Below are 14,779 nucleotides of genomic sequence, written 5' to 3' on the forward strand. Positions count from 1 at the left end.
TTTTTTCACCCCAATAACCGACCCTCTACATAAGAATGATTCATGTATTAATACTAAAATGTGTTAAGAAAAATATATTCAAAAATTGTAATATGTGGTGGAAAAAAAAGAACCAGCACAATCTTTTAAAAAAAATGAAATACAATAAAGTGAAAAAACTACAACACTACTGCTAGCACTAATAATAATAATAATAATAATAATAATAATAATAATAATAATAATAATAATAATGTTTGTGCGAGAGGTAATGGGTTGGCCATGGGGTTTGGTCATACGACACACCACCTGGACTGCACCAGTGCCAAAACTCCCTTCAACAGGAAGTGAAAGCACTGAGGGTCCTCTCGCCCTCACTGCTGCTTCCTGTCTTATGTGTAGGCATTGAGCCGTTCCTTGGAGCGTGTAGAGTGGATGTCATGCAGCTCCTGCTCCTCCTTGGACTTGCAGTCCTCGTATTTCTGCATTTTACACGCATCCTTCACATAGGCCCAGTTGGCAGACAGCACCATCAGGTAGTGGATCTGAAGCAACATCATATAATATTAAATAGCGGCAATAGAGATTTAACTAAAACTTTGCACTTATATTATTCTGATACAATTGTTCTTATATAACACGCTCACACTAAGAAATCTTATAAAATTATTATTTTTTAAATATATATTTATCATTCAAATTACATGTAATTTACATGGTCAGATTGAATTTACAGAAGAATTTACTGTTTTATTGTTTTTACATTTTAATGTATATATATATATATTTTTTTTTGAATTAATATACTGTAATATGAATGAATTCATATGTCAATCTATTTTTTTTTTTTTTACAAAAGTTGTGTATGCACACACATACTGTAAAAAATGCTTCTTTGAAGCTGTAAAAAAATCTAAGATTATTGTAGTTCTTTTTACAAGAAAATACTGTTTCAGTCTTTACACTTAAAAGTTTCAAGTTTAATTCAATATGTTACTTGCCATTTCTTTCCAATTATTTGTGAAATTTACTAGCAATTTCTAAGTGAACTTTGATTTTACAACATTTTTTTTTCAGTGCACACACACTATTGGTCACAACTTTGGAATATATATATATATGTGTGACCCTGAAAACCAGTCATAAGGGTCCATTTTTTTTAAATTAAGATTTATACATAAATAAGCTTTCCATTGATATATGGTTTGTTAGGATAGGACAATATTTGGACGAGATACAACTATTTGAAAATCTGGAATCTGAGGGTGCAAAAAAAATCTAAATACTTGAAAACATCGCCTTTAAAGTTGTCCAAATGAAGTTCTTAGCAATGCATATTACTAATCAGAAATCATGTTTTGATATACTTACGGCAGGCAATTTACAAAACATCTTTACTTAATATCCTAATGATTTTTGGCATAAGAGAAAAATCAATAATTTTGACCCATACAATGTATTGTTGGCTATTGCTACAAATATACCCGTGCTACTTATGACTGGTTTTGTGATCCAGGGTCACACACGCACACGCACATGCACACACACACACACACACACACACACACACATATATATGTACTATGGACTATTTTAATATACACTCAAAATGCAATTTTCATAAATCATTCTATTATGCTGATTTGCTGCTCAATAAGTTATTCTCATCCTATTAATGTTGAAAAAGTTTTCTCTGCTCAATATTTTTGTAGATTAAAAATACTACTGTTTTTATTATCTTTTATTCTATATTTATGATCAAATAAATGCAGTCTTGAGCATAAGAGACTTCTTTCAAAAAACAAAATAAATCTTAATGTTTGTGTGTGTATATATAGATTACAATTTGTGTAAATGAATTTAGAATAAGAAAGAAAGATCTGCAAGTTGACAGCAGACTGTGATGACGTAAGATTAGCAGTGACACCAGCAGAAGGCAGCATTGTAAAGCAGCCAGACTCCTCTCATACGTGTGCTGGCAGCCTGCCTTGCTTAGAAGGAAATTCTACAGTCTGCTTCAAATATGCACCAAAATACCTTGATGAAGGCCCTGGTTTCTATTATGCAACCTAGCAAAGATTTTACAAGTGTGAACAAAAACGATGAATAAAGAGTTATCTCACACCACATGAAATCAACGTGTGTGGAAGCACATATAATACCTATATAAAAAAATAGGTTATGCGTGAATTATTGTACTGCATGAGAGCACACCATATATTGTTTACTTAAATGCAGATTTGCATTATGTATCCTCATTTGAATAGGGCCACACCCTGATTTTCTCATCCTGACAAAAGAAAAGCTTGATTATTATTACCCTTCCCAGAGAGTGTGAGGACGCATTGTGTTTAACAATCAGTTAAATTTGCTCTTTCCACAGCAGAGGACAGAAAAGCTCTTTCTATAATTTGCTACATCATCCCAGACTAACAACCACATTCTCTTTTTCAGAAAATGGTTCCTCGCAAATTACTGAGTGCTGCTTGCTACAAGCTCTAGGGCCTTTCTTCTCCCAGTTTCCATGACAACTAAACGACATGCCCAGTGTCTCGCCTTGTATGTGTGTGTGTGTGTGTGTGTGTGAGAGAGAGAGAGAGAGAGAGAGAGAGATGCAAATCAGATTTGCATTATGTATCCTCATTTGAATAGGGCCACACCCTGATTTTCTCATCCTGACAAAAGAAAAGCTTGATTATTATTACCCTTCCCAGAGAGTGTGAGGACGCATTGTGTTTAACAATCAGTTAAATTTGCTCTTTCCACAGCAGAGGACAGAAAAGCTCTTTCTATAATTTGCTACATCATCCCAGACTAACAACCACATTCTCTTTTTCAGAAAATGGTTCCTCGCAAATTACTGAGTGCTGCTTGCTACAAGCTCTAGGGCCTTTCTTCTCCCAGTTTCCATGACAACTAAACGACATGCCCAGTGTCTCGCCTTGTATGTGTGTGTGTGTGTGTGTGTGTGAGAGAGAGAGAGAGAGAGAGAGAGAGAGAGAGGGGAAGGAAAACGAAAACAGCCACAAAGATAAAAGGAGAATGTTAAATAACAACAAAGAAAAGCCAATAAGAAAGAGCTGACAACGCCCCCAATGCACAATTTTTTTTTCTCCCAGCATGCCCTAGGAAAACTGACAGTGATTCATGACTTTATCCCATTCCAGTTTAGACTCACATAAAGGAGCTGAAGCAGGTGATGTCATTAATTCTGGCTGCATCATCATCACCCAAACAATACATTGTTGATGGTTTAAAAGAGGGAAATTCACATTTGTTCACATCACAATTTGTATAGTATTTTAATATAATATAATATAATATATAAAGTAATTCCCACAAAAAGATGGAGCAAGTTTCATATTATGTTAAACTAAGAGTTGCTTTTTATAGTATTTACATATTTTGGTACGATGCACACTTCACCATTAATGTAATCATAATTGCAGTATAGAGTGATTTAAATTTCACTTTATTTTACGTTTTACCTTGAGGTAGTACAAATGAACAATGTTTAGCTGCATTACTAACTTAATTTTGTATTTGTTTGTGTAATGCATTTTTTAAACAGCACTGAACCCATATGTGAAACCTCTTCTCTAAGATGCATTGTCTGAACTAAGTATAATTGTATTTTATTAGTCAAAACTCACCATGGCAATGACTGCTGCTCCAGCCCCAGCCAACGCACACACAAACAAGTGGAAAGTCATATCCAGCTTTCAGGAAAAAAATATTGAGAGAGAAATGAGCCTTGGATTGCTTTCCACTGTGGAAATGATCTATACAATCATTTGAAATGGTTGGACTTTAGTGTACCTGTCTACTTCATACAGATGTTTACTCACCTCATTTGATTCACACATTTTGTAGAATTTTTCTGATCCTGCACATACAGTCTTCTCCTCACCAATGGGCACAACACCTAAAATAAATAGTTTTCTTATTCCTTAAGAACAGTCTGTGTTTTTAGTGTTTATGAGGCTATAGAAATGAATATTACACTTTTTAATATGTCGAGGAGTAACTAGTTACATGTAACAGCATAATGTAATTTAATTACAAAATAAATGTAACTGTAATCCATTACAGTTACTAAGAAAAAGTGTGCAGTTAAATTACAGTTACTCATGAAAATGTTAACGATTACAAAGTGGGTTACATCTGAATATTTTTCGCAAGAAGCTAGGATATGTTGAATAATAGTGATAAATATGCATTCCAGTGCTGGAAATTTAAAAATTAAAAATCAGAGTGATCTTAAAGTAAAAAGAGGTGCTAAAGTCTTATTTTATGGTGGCTATTATTATTATAATCTTAATTCAAGTGATGAAGGATGTCTGACAGTAATCAGTGTTGAGTCCTACTGTAAGGTTAACCATGCCTGGTTTATATATTTAAAAATGATAAACCATTGGAAACATTCATTAGAAATTCAGAAAATAAATAAAAAAAATAATCAAATCTAATCAGTTATATTACTTTAATAAAGTAACTGAAATAGTTACACTACTTATTACATTTTGAATAGGGTAACTTGTAATCTATAACCTATTACATTTCCAACGTAACCTTCCCAACACTGTGGATAACTACCAGTAAGAAAGAATAAAATTACAGCAACAAAAACAAATTATCATTGAAACGTATTTCTTTGCACAGTTAACCACACCTAAACATCTGGGACTAAAACCCACAGATTGTAAAACATACCAAACTGGCGCGGGTCAAGACATAAACTTGCTCCTTCCAGAACGGTCGTGTTTTGGCAAATGGTCCAGATGTTGAAATACATGAAGACAGGCAAAGAGGTGAATGCTGTCACACCCAGCCAAGCCAACATGAAGATGTACGTCAGCATGATGAACTGAAGAAAAAGACAGTTTAAAACTAATATCCAAATGTCAAATCAAGCACTAAATTAGAAATTAATTGAGAATAAAACAGAACTAAATAAATAAAAGGCAAAATTATAAGCATTATAAATTCATTACAGTAATTGCAACCACAATGTATTCACAATTGCACAAATCAGAGGAGAATAACTTGCAGAGTTCAATATGTACTGTAATCTTTTATAGCCTATAAAACGGATGCCATATTTATGTGCTGCAGTTACTCTTAGTGGCTTTGCCGTTGCCCTTTTCTAAATCACAATGCATGAAGCTTCCCCAGTGATTTCTCACCCATGCACTGACGCAGCGTCCACAGGTGGTGATCTTGAAGTCTCCATACAGGTCCTTGATGGCGCCACTTGTAAAGAAGCCTTCGACCATCAGAAGAATGCCATACACGAAGAATGCAGAGGCAATGCCATAGATCACATACTTGATAATGTCAATGCTGTGGGAATGGAGGAAATCAAGCCAATAATTATATGAGTCAGTATATATATTCATACATTTCTAAATTATTTAAATGCACCGCAAAAACAATTTTCGGTATCTTCTCTAGCTTTCCAGTAAAGCATTTAAAAATCAGGTAAAAACAGGACTAGTACGCGTTTTTATATTTCTAATGTACGGATGGCATGAAAAAGCTCAAAATGATGTGTTTATATTAGTATTTAACCCATTCACATGCTCATTTTACTCCTACTTTGTGAATTGTAGGACTAACTCTTATAAAGGGTCATTGTTATAAAACCATAATAATTAGATAACTTGTATTAATTTACATGCATACACAACAACCTGATGTATATAGTAACTATTGGGGGGGACACTTTTATTTATTGTAAAAAGTGTCTGTTTTCTCATTCTCCTATATGCTTAAAACATGAAAACACTGCCAGTGTCTTGCAATTGTATTTATTTATTCGTTATTTATTTAATTATTTAATTTTGTGCAAATTTGCTTCGCTAATAAATCTTTCTTGTTTCAAAAATGTTTAGATATTTTTGCTGCATACAAAACATAAAAAAACACTATATACAAAATGTATATAATGTATATAATTTGTACTGTATATAATATTTATATATATGAAAATCTACAGTGAGAAACGGGTGGTTCAATATGCTGCAGACACTTACATTGTAAACACATCCAGACCATCTCCAGGTCCCCTGATAACCTCAAAGTAGTTCTGGAGGATGGTGACCGTTCCAGAAAGAGCTTCATGTCCACATCCACAGAAGAGCGCCACTCCAGCATACAGCAGGATGGTGGCAATCAGGGATGGATAAGGGATTCCTCCTAGACATTTCAGACAACACTCCATACATCCTGAGAAGAGGAAGAAAAAAGAGGTCATGTTTTTCATCTGAAAGCTACAGCTGGGGGAAAAAATATGCTTTTTAATCATCATTTTGTGTGTCTGTGTTTGATCATATTTGGTTTTGTGGTTCAGTTTTTTTTTTTTTTGCATTTATTAAGTTTAATTTCCACAGTTTTCTGTTATTTAACAGAGCAGTATTCTTGCACAGAAAGCAAAGCTAGTGTAAGTAGTCTTCTGTGCTCTTCTTAGCGTCTAGCTGCCTGACAAGACTAACAAGTACCCAGACGGTTGAAAGTAAATCCTCAGTCCATTCAGTCTGAGGGTCCAGTGAGGTCCAGTTGATTCTCCCTCCCTCCCTCTCTCTCTCTCTCTCTCTCTCTCTCTCTCTCTCTCTCTCTGTGTGTGTGTGTGTGTGTGTGTGTGTTTGTTACTCTCCAACGATGTGCAAAATTGTCCCTGCGGCAGACTATTTTAAATTCTCCTCTTGGCATCATATATCAGAGTGAATCATAACAGTATGATTCATGAATAACAAAATGGATAGTAGGATGCGAGGATGGAATTTGACACTTAGTCATTCCGGTTAAGCTTTTCCAAATGATTGCTTTCATGTGTTTCATTCCAAAAGTTCATTACTTCAAGTTTAGATTTCACATCTCTGCAAAAGATGAGACAAGTGGATTATGTTTAGAAGAAAACAAACTTGCAGTTAAGTTTCTTGCATTTAATTATGTTTATTTAAGTGTGTGATACATTTTTAATAGCAACTTTGTTCTCACTTATCTGTTAAAAATGTACTGTACGAAATGTTTTAATTTTATGATTAAAAACAAAAACTGAAGGCAATAGTTTCCTTAAAGGAGACCTATTATGCCCCCTTTTACGTGTCCCCAGAATGTCTGTGACGTTTCAAAATACCCCACAGATTATTTATATCATTTTGAAAATGCCTATTTTGAGAGGAAGCAGAAACACACTGTTTTTGTGCACGTCTCTTTAAATGCAAATGAGCTGCTGTTCCCTGCCCCCTTTTCCAGAACAGGGCTGTGCCTTTACAGCTCGTACCTCAGATACTCTGCTAAAAAACATCTGTTTGGTTTTGATTATCATGTTTATCGTGCTGAAATCTTGCGTTTTAAACCATATCAGTTTAAACTTCTGATATACGGTTTTCTGAGCGCACGCACACAGAAAGCAGCTGTCACACGGCATGTGAGTACTAAATTAAGTTCTCTTTCATGTCGTATTACACTTAAACTGTCAAATACACACAAGTTTATACACACAAACCAAAGTCAGAAGAGATTTCATGCTTTTCTCGAACTTTTGCCAAGGCATTAGAACTGGTAGTTGTCGCTTGTGAAAACACAATGGCGGCGATGTGGGTGGAAACTTTCAGATTAAGGGGCAGTAATATTATAATAAGATCCCCTTTCTACGTCACGGGGGGAGTGAAATCTGAGCAACTAATTTTTTTCACAAGCTTGCAGAAAGATTTTTACCAAAAAAAATACTGGGCTGTTCTTTTTCACGTTTTTTGGATTTGTAGATGCACCGGGACCCGATTATAGCACTTGAACATGAAAAAAGTCAGATTTTCATGATATGTCACCTTTACATTGACTGTAAAAATACAGTGACAATATTTCAGCATTATGAGATGACAATAAAAAATAAAAACATAATTTTAGCCTTATTTTATAAATAGTCATATTTAACATTAATATAATATATATTTTATATTTCTGAATATATAATTACATTATTTAATAATAAATTATTTTTAAAAACATAATAGCATTTATACAGTTAGTTAATTAACTGTTTTTATACAGTAGCATTTCTACATAATCGGTCCATACTGCATTTTCTGCAGTGTGGGAAGTTTGGCATTTATACTTATAGAGGATGAATAAACTTTGATTTCAGCCCGCATATGTTCCCACTCAGTGTTTATTTGCCAGTCCTTCAAAACGAGTGCAGGAACTTGCATGATTTACACTGCGAAGAGTTACGAGCATGGTTTGATGGGGCTATTGCTCCCATTTCAGGCGTTGAATGTGAATCATTGAATACTGTCAAACACAGCTATGGTAATGATGCTGTAATGAACCTCAGACCTGGCTATACAGTGGCAAGGGATCAACCTGTTGCCATAGCAACTGCTTTGGATTGCAAGGAGTAGAATATAGACAGGGTCTGATTATTTGTAGTACTTGATAGATATATAGGTTTGCAATGTTCAGCATTTAAATATAAATAAACTATATACCGGTGCATCTCAATAAATTAGAATGTTGTGGAAAAGTTTTTTTATTTCACATATAAAAAAAGTATTACTTAGATAAATGTGTGTTCTTATAATTATAAATAATAAATGTTTATATTCCTGTCATTTTGCATAACAGTATTAGCATATACAATACTGCTGGCCCCTTTGATCCTGTTATGAGATTCTATGCACTATTGAAACCACTGCATGACTCCTGGTTGGCTGAGAGTAATCACATGTTCTGAATCCACCACAAATTGCATTACCTTACAATGCAGCCTTATATTCATCACTCAAGGGTGTTAGACCATGAAATGGCATTAGAAATGAATGCAGCTCACACACTTTGTTAATACAGGGCACTGCATCTTATTTACAATACAAATTCTCACAGGATAGCCTCTCTGGCAACTGTACCAATGCAACTCTCTGTTATGAAAGAAACCAAATTTCAGTCCAAGATACTAAACTAAACCATTCAATGATGGTTAGCCAGATTAATGGAGCCAGTCTGACATTTCATTAATTAATCTATTAAACAATTAACCTAAACTAAACTTTCCAGATGAATTTCGCATTAATACATTCGGCCAAGTTGTTATTGGTTACTAAAACTTGATATAAAACTTATAAAAATTGTTTTCATTAACCCAAATTTTATTTTATTACACACACACACACACACACACACTAACACACACACAATTTTTAAACATTATTTATAGATGTGTGTCAACACATTCAGAGGCAAACGGGATGAATGGGAGACACATTTACAAGGATTACAGAGGGGGAAACACAGTCCAGCATCCAACGCAGCAGGAACGGCCAAGACTACACGACTTCATCCAACCCCGCTGCTGCTGCTGGGGCCGCTAGAAGATTCTCACACTTCCCTCCATACCTTCTCTCAGCAGAAAGGAAACCATTAAGTCTCCATGCACTCTTAAAAATAAAAGTTCTTTATGGTGCCATGAAGAACCTTGAACATCCATGCACCCTTTCAAATGTAGATAAGGTTCTTTATACTCGAAAAACGTTCTTTAGATTTTTTAAATGTGAACCTGGACCACAAAACCAGTGATAAGGGTCAAATGTTTTTTAAAATTGAGATTTATACATCAGCTGAAAACTATAAGCTAAATAAATAAGCTTTCCATTGATGTATGGTTTGTTAGGATGCTGAGCTGCTAAAAATAGTACAAGAGGCATAACAACATGCAATGGTGTGCATAAAAATCTCTTATAAGTGAGTGTGTTTACACGCACAGTACAACAAAATATAGGTATACTATCAAAAATCAACTCAATACCATGCAAGAAAACTTTAACATAACATTGTAATATTGCCCGGTTTCTGTCAGGTTCTGATGTCAGAACGTAAACAGACATGTGCAGAAGACACAGGCGTATTGAACTGGCAGGCAAAACACCTGTGAGGTAACGGGCAAAAATCTGTGTGCTAAATCGTATATCAATATTTAAATTGTTACACACATGTAAATTCCCTCACACTGTTTCGTTCTATAACAGCACACAATGCTGCAAACTCACTTTATGAGTGTCTCTTATCAGAATCTTATCAGCAGATGATGTTACACAGTCAATAGGGACTGATAAGAGCCCATCTAACAGACTGAACTCTGTCTACAGTGGCGATGACAGAAATATGCAGGAAAAAGCCATAAATAAAAGATGAGGAGTGGGATGTATCTGTGTGTGTTAACGGCCTAATGTCCTCTAATCCAATAATCATGAGAGGTAATGAAATGTCCATTCTCCCATGAGGCCGCTTAGTTCCCCACTCCATCTATTGTGCAGCGGTAGGGTCAGAACACCGGTCAATGCACGTCTGTGAATACTACAGCTGATTATGAGATTGATGGCTTTCTGTTGTGGAGTTAAGAAATACGTGTTGCAATTATTGTAGCATTAGTAAGTATTATGTGTTAGGTCAACAGGCACTGAATTAGGGAATTTGGCATTATTTTTTTGTTTTGTTTTGTTTTGAATAAATTGTAAAGTATTCCTGTAGCTCAAACAGAATTGCATGGTGCTAACAATGCCAAGGTAATGGGTTCAACTTATAAAAAACAACTTATTTAAAAAAAAAAACTTATTAAAAAAGTGAACCTTAAATGCAAAGTTGCTTTGCACAAAAAGGTTGGCCAAATGCATAAATGTAGATGAAAAACTGTTGGTCAACTAAAATGTTTTTCTTAATAACAACAATAATAATAACATTAAAATATTTATGAATTTATAAACGAATTAACGTTCATCAGTCAAAGTTTTATTAAGTCTTGCTTTTTGGCATTCCTAAATACCAACAGATCAATTTGGAAATCTCACTCACATATTTTAAAATATTAAAGAAAAAAACATGTCAAATGAGACATACATCTTATACTAGACTTGCATTTTTATCAAGAAGTTCATCAGGTGCACTTTACGGACAATAAGCATTTCCTATATAAACAAAACATCTAGCTATATGCAAAACAACATAAAAACATAGAAAAATAATAATTAATGAATGTTTACAGATTTTATGCATTTGTGAATTTTTGATCAAATTATTAGATGCATCCAATCATGGCATCTATTGGTTCAACAAATCAAATAAACAATAAATACAATAATAAAACACCAAAGCACCCCAGCAGGTTGAGCATAAATCAGTGATTCTCTCATATTTCATGTGTTAAATATCACACAAGCCCACTGACAGTCTAAGCACAGCAGACCTGACATGGCTGCTATCATCACACTGCTTTAGAAGGGAGGAGGGGAAAATCGCTGAAATATAAAGAGCCATCATAGATGGAGCGAGAGGAGGAGGAAGAGAGAGTTCCGAAGGCTGGTATTTCGATTATTTTTATTCTCTTTCTTTCGGCTCCTCGGCATGTCATTTGCAAATATTTCTCTATAGACCACCAAAGAAAAAAGACATACAGTGATTTCCACCCTGAGCTCGAAACCTCAGCCCCTGCAAATGGTGGTATTATAAATAGCAAGCTCCCTCTCACACAAAGCAAACAAATGCTCCTGCACACAAATGAAAGACCAAGCCAAAAAATGAAAGAGGGGGAAACAATGGCTGAATTAGGATGATATAAATGTCTACTGCATGCAGAAGACGGTTCTCCCGTCTGTCTCAGCCTCCCTCAGACAGACTGACAGAAATGCGCGGCAAACAAAGACAGACCCATCAGATTGTTCACACACACACACACACACACACACACACACACGCCAAGACGGGATCCATCCCCTGCACACACCCCTCTACAATCATTGTCCTATCGAAAATATAACAATTTGTTTTTTTTTATGTAAGCATCCTATCTGCTAAACCATGTTATTTTCATATATTTCAAAAACTAAAAAATCATGCATTGCATCACAGTGTTTGCATGAAATACATCAATGGTGAATTCATTAAAAATTTGAATTGAAAATATGTCAGAATACACTTCTTCCCGCATGGAAAAAATAAAAACCTATATTCTGATAGTGTTCATAATCTCGTTTTATAATCCACAAGATCAGAGACAATGAAAAGCAGTCAGGGATTAGGCACAAAGGTAAACAACACACTCGGAAAGATGGATGAGAAAACAATGGAGAAAAAAGCATTCCATTACCCTTCTGGGTCTGTCCCTCATCCATGTCCTCCTCCATGTTGCCTTGTCCTCTGATTTCAGGGGTCTCTACAGCGGTGACCAGTGTTGCGCCTGTGGGTTTAAAGTCTGCTCTTTAAACGCCTTCCCTTGCCTGCTTACCACAATAGAGGCTGAGGCTGGCTCTCAATGCACAAGTCTCTCTCTCTCTCTCCCCCTCTCTCTCTGACTCTCACTCCCTCCTCCCTCTCTTCACTCTCTCGCTCCTGCTACTACCCTGTTCCTCACAGAGGAGAGCTGCTGTCAACACCGATTTTTTTTCAGTTGACTTCTCTTGTGTGAGGAGGTTGAGTGTGGCGTCTCAGTGCAAGCTTGTGCAAACCAGTGAGTGTTAAGACATTCAGACCTCTATATATTTCTATATATGTGTTTATACAAGGTAACACAAGCTCAAGTGCGGGATACAAAAACAACAAATCCACAACCACCCAAAACATGGAGCACACTTGGTGAACAGAGAGAGGTGGGGTTTTAGGGGAGTCAAGCACCAAGCCAGTAAAAGCCTCCTCTTTACACCCCTCCTCTAAAATAATGGTTAATGCTGGTTACAGCTCTGCTGCATTAAACTCAAGATAAAAAAAAACAAGAAATAATCAATTTGTGTTTTATCTGATAATTACCCTATATAAATGGTATAGTAAATATATAGGTGGTGCACTACCACAACATTCTCAACTTTATTTAGGAAGATAGGTCATATTTATACAAACATTATCAGCCTGGACATCCAATCAAAGTACTGTGTTCATGAGTTACATGTTACCTGATTATAAGGTTTAAGTAAGATGTGCATGTCTAGCTGTCTAGTTTCAGTTCCTTACTCGAAATAGCATCAGCAGAGTGTGTATGTGTAAAAGAGGAAGTATGAAGCATACCTGAGAGATAAAAGAACAGGGAGTGAAAGTTGAAATAATATTAACAAAGGCCAGAGCTTCACTCTGAAGATATGGGGACAGAACCCTTGCAATATTAGCAAGCTTATTAACGATATGAGCAAAGTCATTTATCTAAACATGCATACATAAATATAGCTTTTTTTATGTGTCTCATGTGTACATATGCAGCTTCCCTTGGTACAACATTGCTAAAGCTCACTTTAATAGCATTTCTCATAATTTTGGCCAAATGTTATAGGAAGACAAGTAGTTTTGCGATTAGTGGAGCTATCACTTGTCACAGCGAATTCGACACTCATTCTAGAGTCATCAGTGACACAGAGTATTTCGTATGAATTCCATGCACTTTTTGACATTTGGTCTGGGTGTTTCATTGCATAATGTGACAGGTATCTCTACTACAGAATTGTTGCCAAAGTTTTCAGAAACACATACTATACTCGTAATAATAAATCTAAGGGGTTGAAATATAATGATGACATCTTGAGAAGGTTTTTTCTGCTTTGCTGATTCTGTGCACAACATGGATGAAATATGAATGCATGTGATGAATATAACATCATATGGTGCACTCACATGATTCTTTATGTGCATGTGTGTGTCATTCCATGGAGTGACAAAAGCATACAAGGCATAAAAGGCAGTTTGTTTTAAGTAAGCTTTACTCACTTCATCAGATTGTTTGTTACAACCTGCAATTTAGTACAGAAGTGCTATTAAAATTTCGATTGATAATGATTATTGGGTTCAGTTTTGCAAAATTAACAGAAAAGCCTTCAACCTTTTTTCCAACCTTGTTTTTTTTTTCAATATTGGCCTCTGAATTATGAATTTAGTTAGAAAGGGTCACACTTTATATTAAGTGACTTTAACTACTATGTACATACATTTATGAATCATTTGGTACAATGCACTTATTGTGTGCATACATGTTTTTGTTCCTGTGGCTCAGTGGTAGAGCATTGCGTTCCCGGCGCAAAAGGTCATGGGTTCAATTCCCAGGAAACACACATACTGGTAAAAAATGTATAGCCTGAATGCACTGTTAGTCGCTTTGGGTAAAAGTGTCTGCTAAATGCATAAATTATTAAATTATGTTTTTACATTGTGCTTTTATTTTAAGAATACCTGCATGTAACTACACCTGTAATTAATTCCTGTAATTACATTTATAGTTAGACTGTTGACCCATCCCTTACGCCTTAACCCACCATTAAACCTACCCATACCACCAAACCTGTCCCTAACCTTACCTGTATCCCACCTCAAAAGCAGCAAAAGTATTTTGCAGTACAACATGAACACAGTAAGTACATTGTACTTGTTTTTTGACGCAAGTAGAGTGGATAAGTGGTATGTGGGACCGAAGTTAGAAATTAGAAAACATTTTCATTTTTATTGTATGATTTTAGCTAACTAGTCCACACAGTCTACATAGTCTACGTCTTATTTGAATCTTCAACAAAAAACAGCTTTCATTTAGGGCTGATGCACACTATATGATTTTTCTGTCCTTTACAATTGCTGCTTGCCGGATTGTACAGTATAACCGGTGAGAAATCTACGACAGACTGTACTACCAAAGCCTTTCGATAGACCAAGATGGTGCACTCATGTTGCTATAAATGAGAAAAAGTGCAACGCACAATATGGCGGAATAAGTCCAAACTTTTAAATGAAAGAACCAATCGCCAATTGGTAGTGTCACTGCAGCTGCTGTTAGAAGCTC

General features: G+C 35.4%; 1 protein-coding gene and 1 long non-coding RNA gene across 2 annotated transcripts in view; one reads left to right on the forward strand and one right to left on the reverse strand.

Annotated features, from left to right (window-relative positions):
- Nucleotides 1–103: 103 nt before the first annotated feature.
- On the reverse strand, nucleotides 104–12,297 carry gpm6aa (glycoprotein M6Aa). Its single transcript, XM_016295135.1, has 7 exons — nucleotides 12,119–12,297; nucleotides 6,015–6,207; nucleotides 5,166–5,322; nucleotides 4,693–4,846; nucleotides 3,828–3,904; nucleotides 3,633–3,698; nucleotides 104–524 (listed from the first exon to the last, which is right to left on the reverse strand). The coding sequence occupies exons 1-7, from the start codon at nucleotides 12,153–12,155 to the stop codon at nucleotides 372–374; spliced, it is 837 nt and encodes a 278-aa protein (XP_016150621.1). The 5' UTR covers nucleotides 12,156–12,297; the 3' UTR covers nucleotides 104–371.
- The window catches only part of LOC107602594 (uncharacterized), a 19,784-nt gene continuing 9,675 nt past the window's right edge, over nucleotides 4,671–14,779 (forward strand). Inside the window, exon 1 of the long non-coding RNA XR_001611056.1 lies at nucleotides 4,671–4,681. This is a non-coding gene — a long non-coding RNA (uncharacterized lncRNA). The remainder of the gene's footprint in view (nucleotides 4,682–14,779) is intronic.

The sequence above is a fragment of the Sinocyclocheilus grahami genome, unplaced genomic scaffold, assembly GCF_001515645.1.
Source record: "Sinocyclocheilus grahami isolate Dianchi unplaced genomic scaffold, SAMN03320097.WGS_v1.1 scaffold330.1, whole genome shotgun sequence".
Taxonomy (NCBI): domain Eukaryota; kingdom Metazoa; phylum Chordata; class Actinopteri; order Cypriniformes; family Cyprinidae; genus Sinocyclocheilus; species Sinocyclocheilus grahami.

Coding starts and splice junctions, on each gene's coding strand:
- gpm6aa (XM_016295135.1), bottom strand. CDS start 12,155: ATGGAGGAGGACATGGATGAGGGACAGACCCAGAAGG. Junction 6,208..12,118: donor TGAGGGACAGACCCAGAAGG/GTAATGGAATGC, acceptor TCCTCTTCTCAG/GATGTATGGAGTGTTGTCTG. Junction 3,905..4,692: donor TCTTGACCCGCGCCAGTTTG/GTATGTTTTACA, acceptor TATTTATTTTAG/GTGTTGTGCCCATTGGTGAG.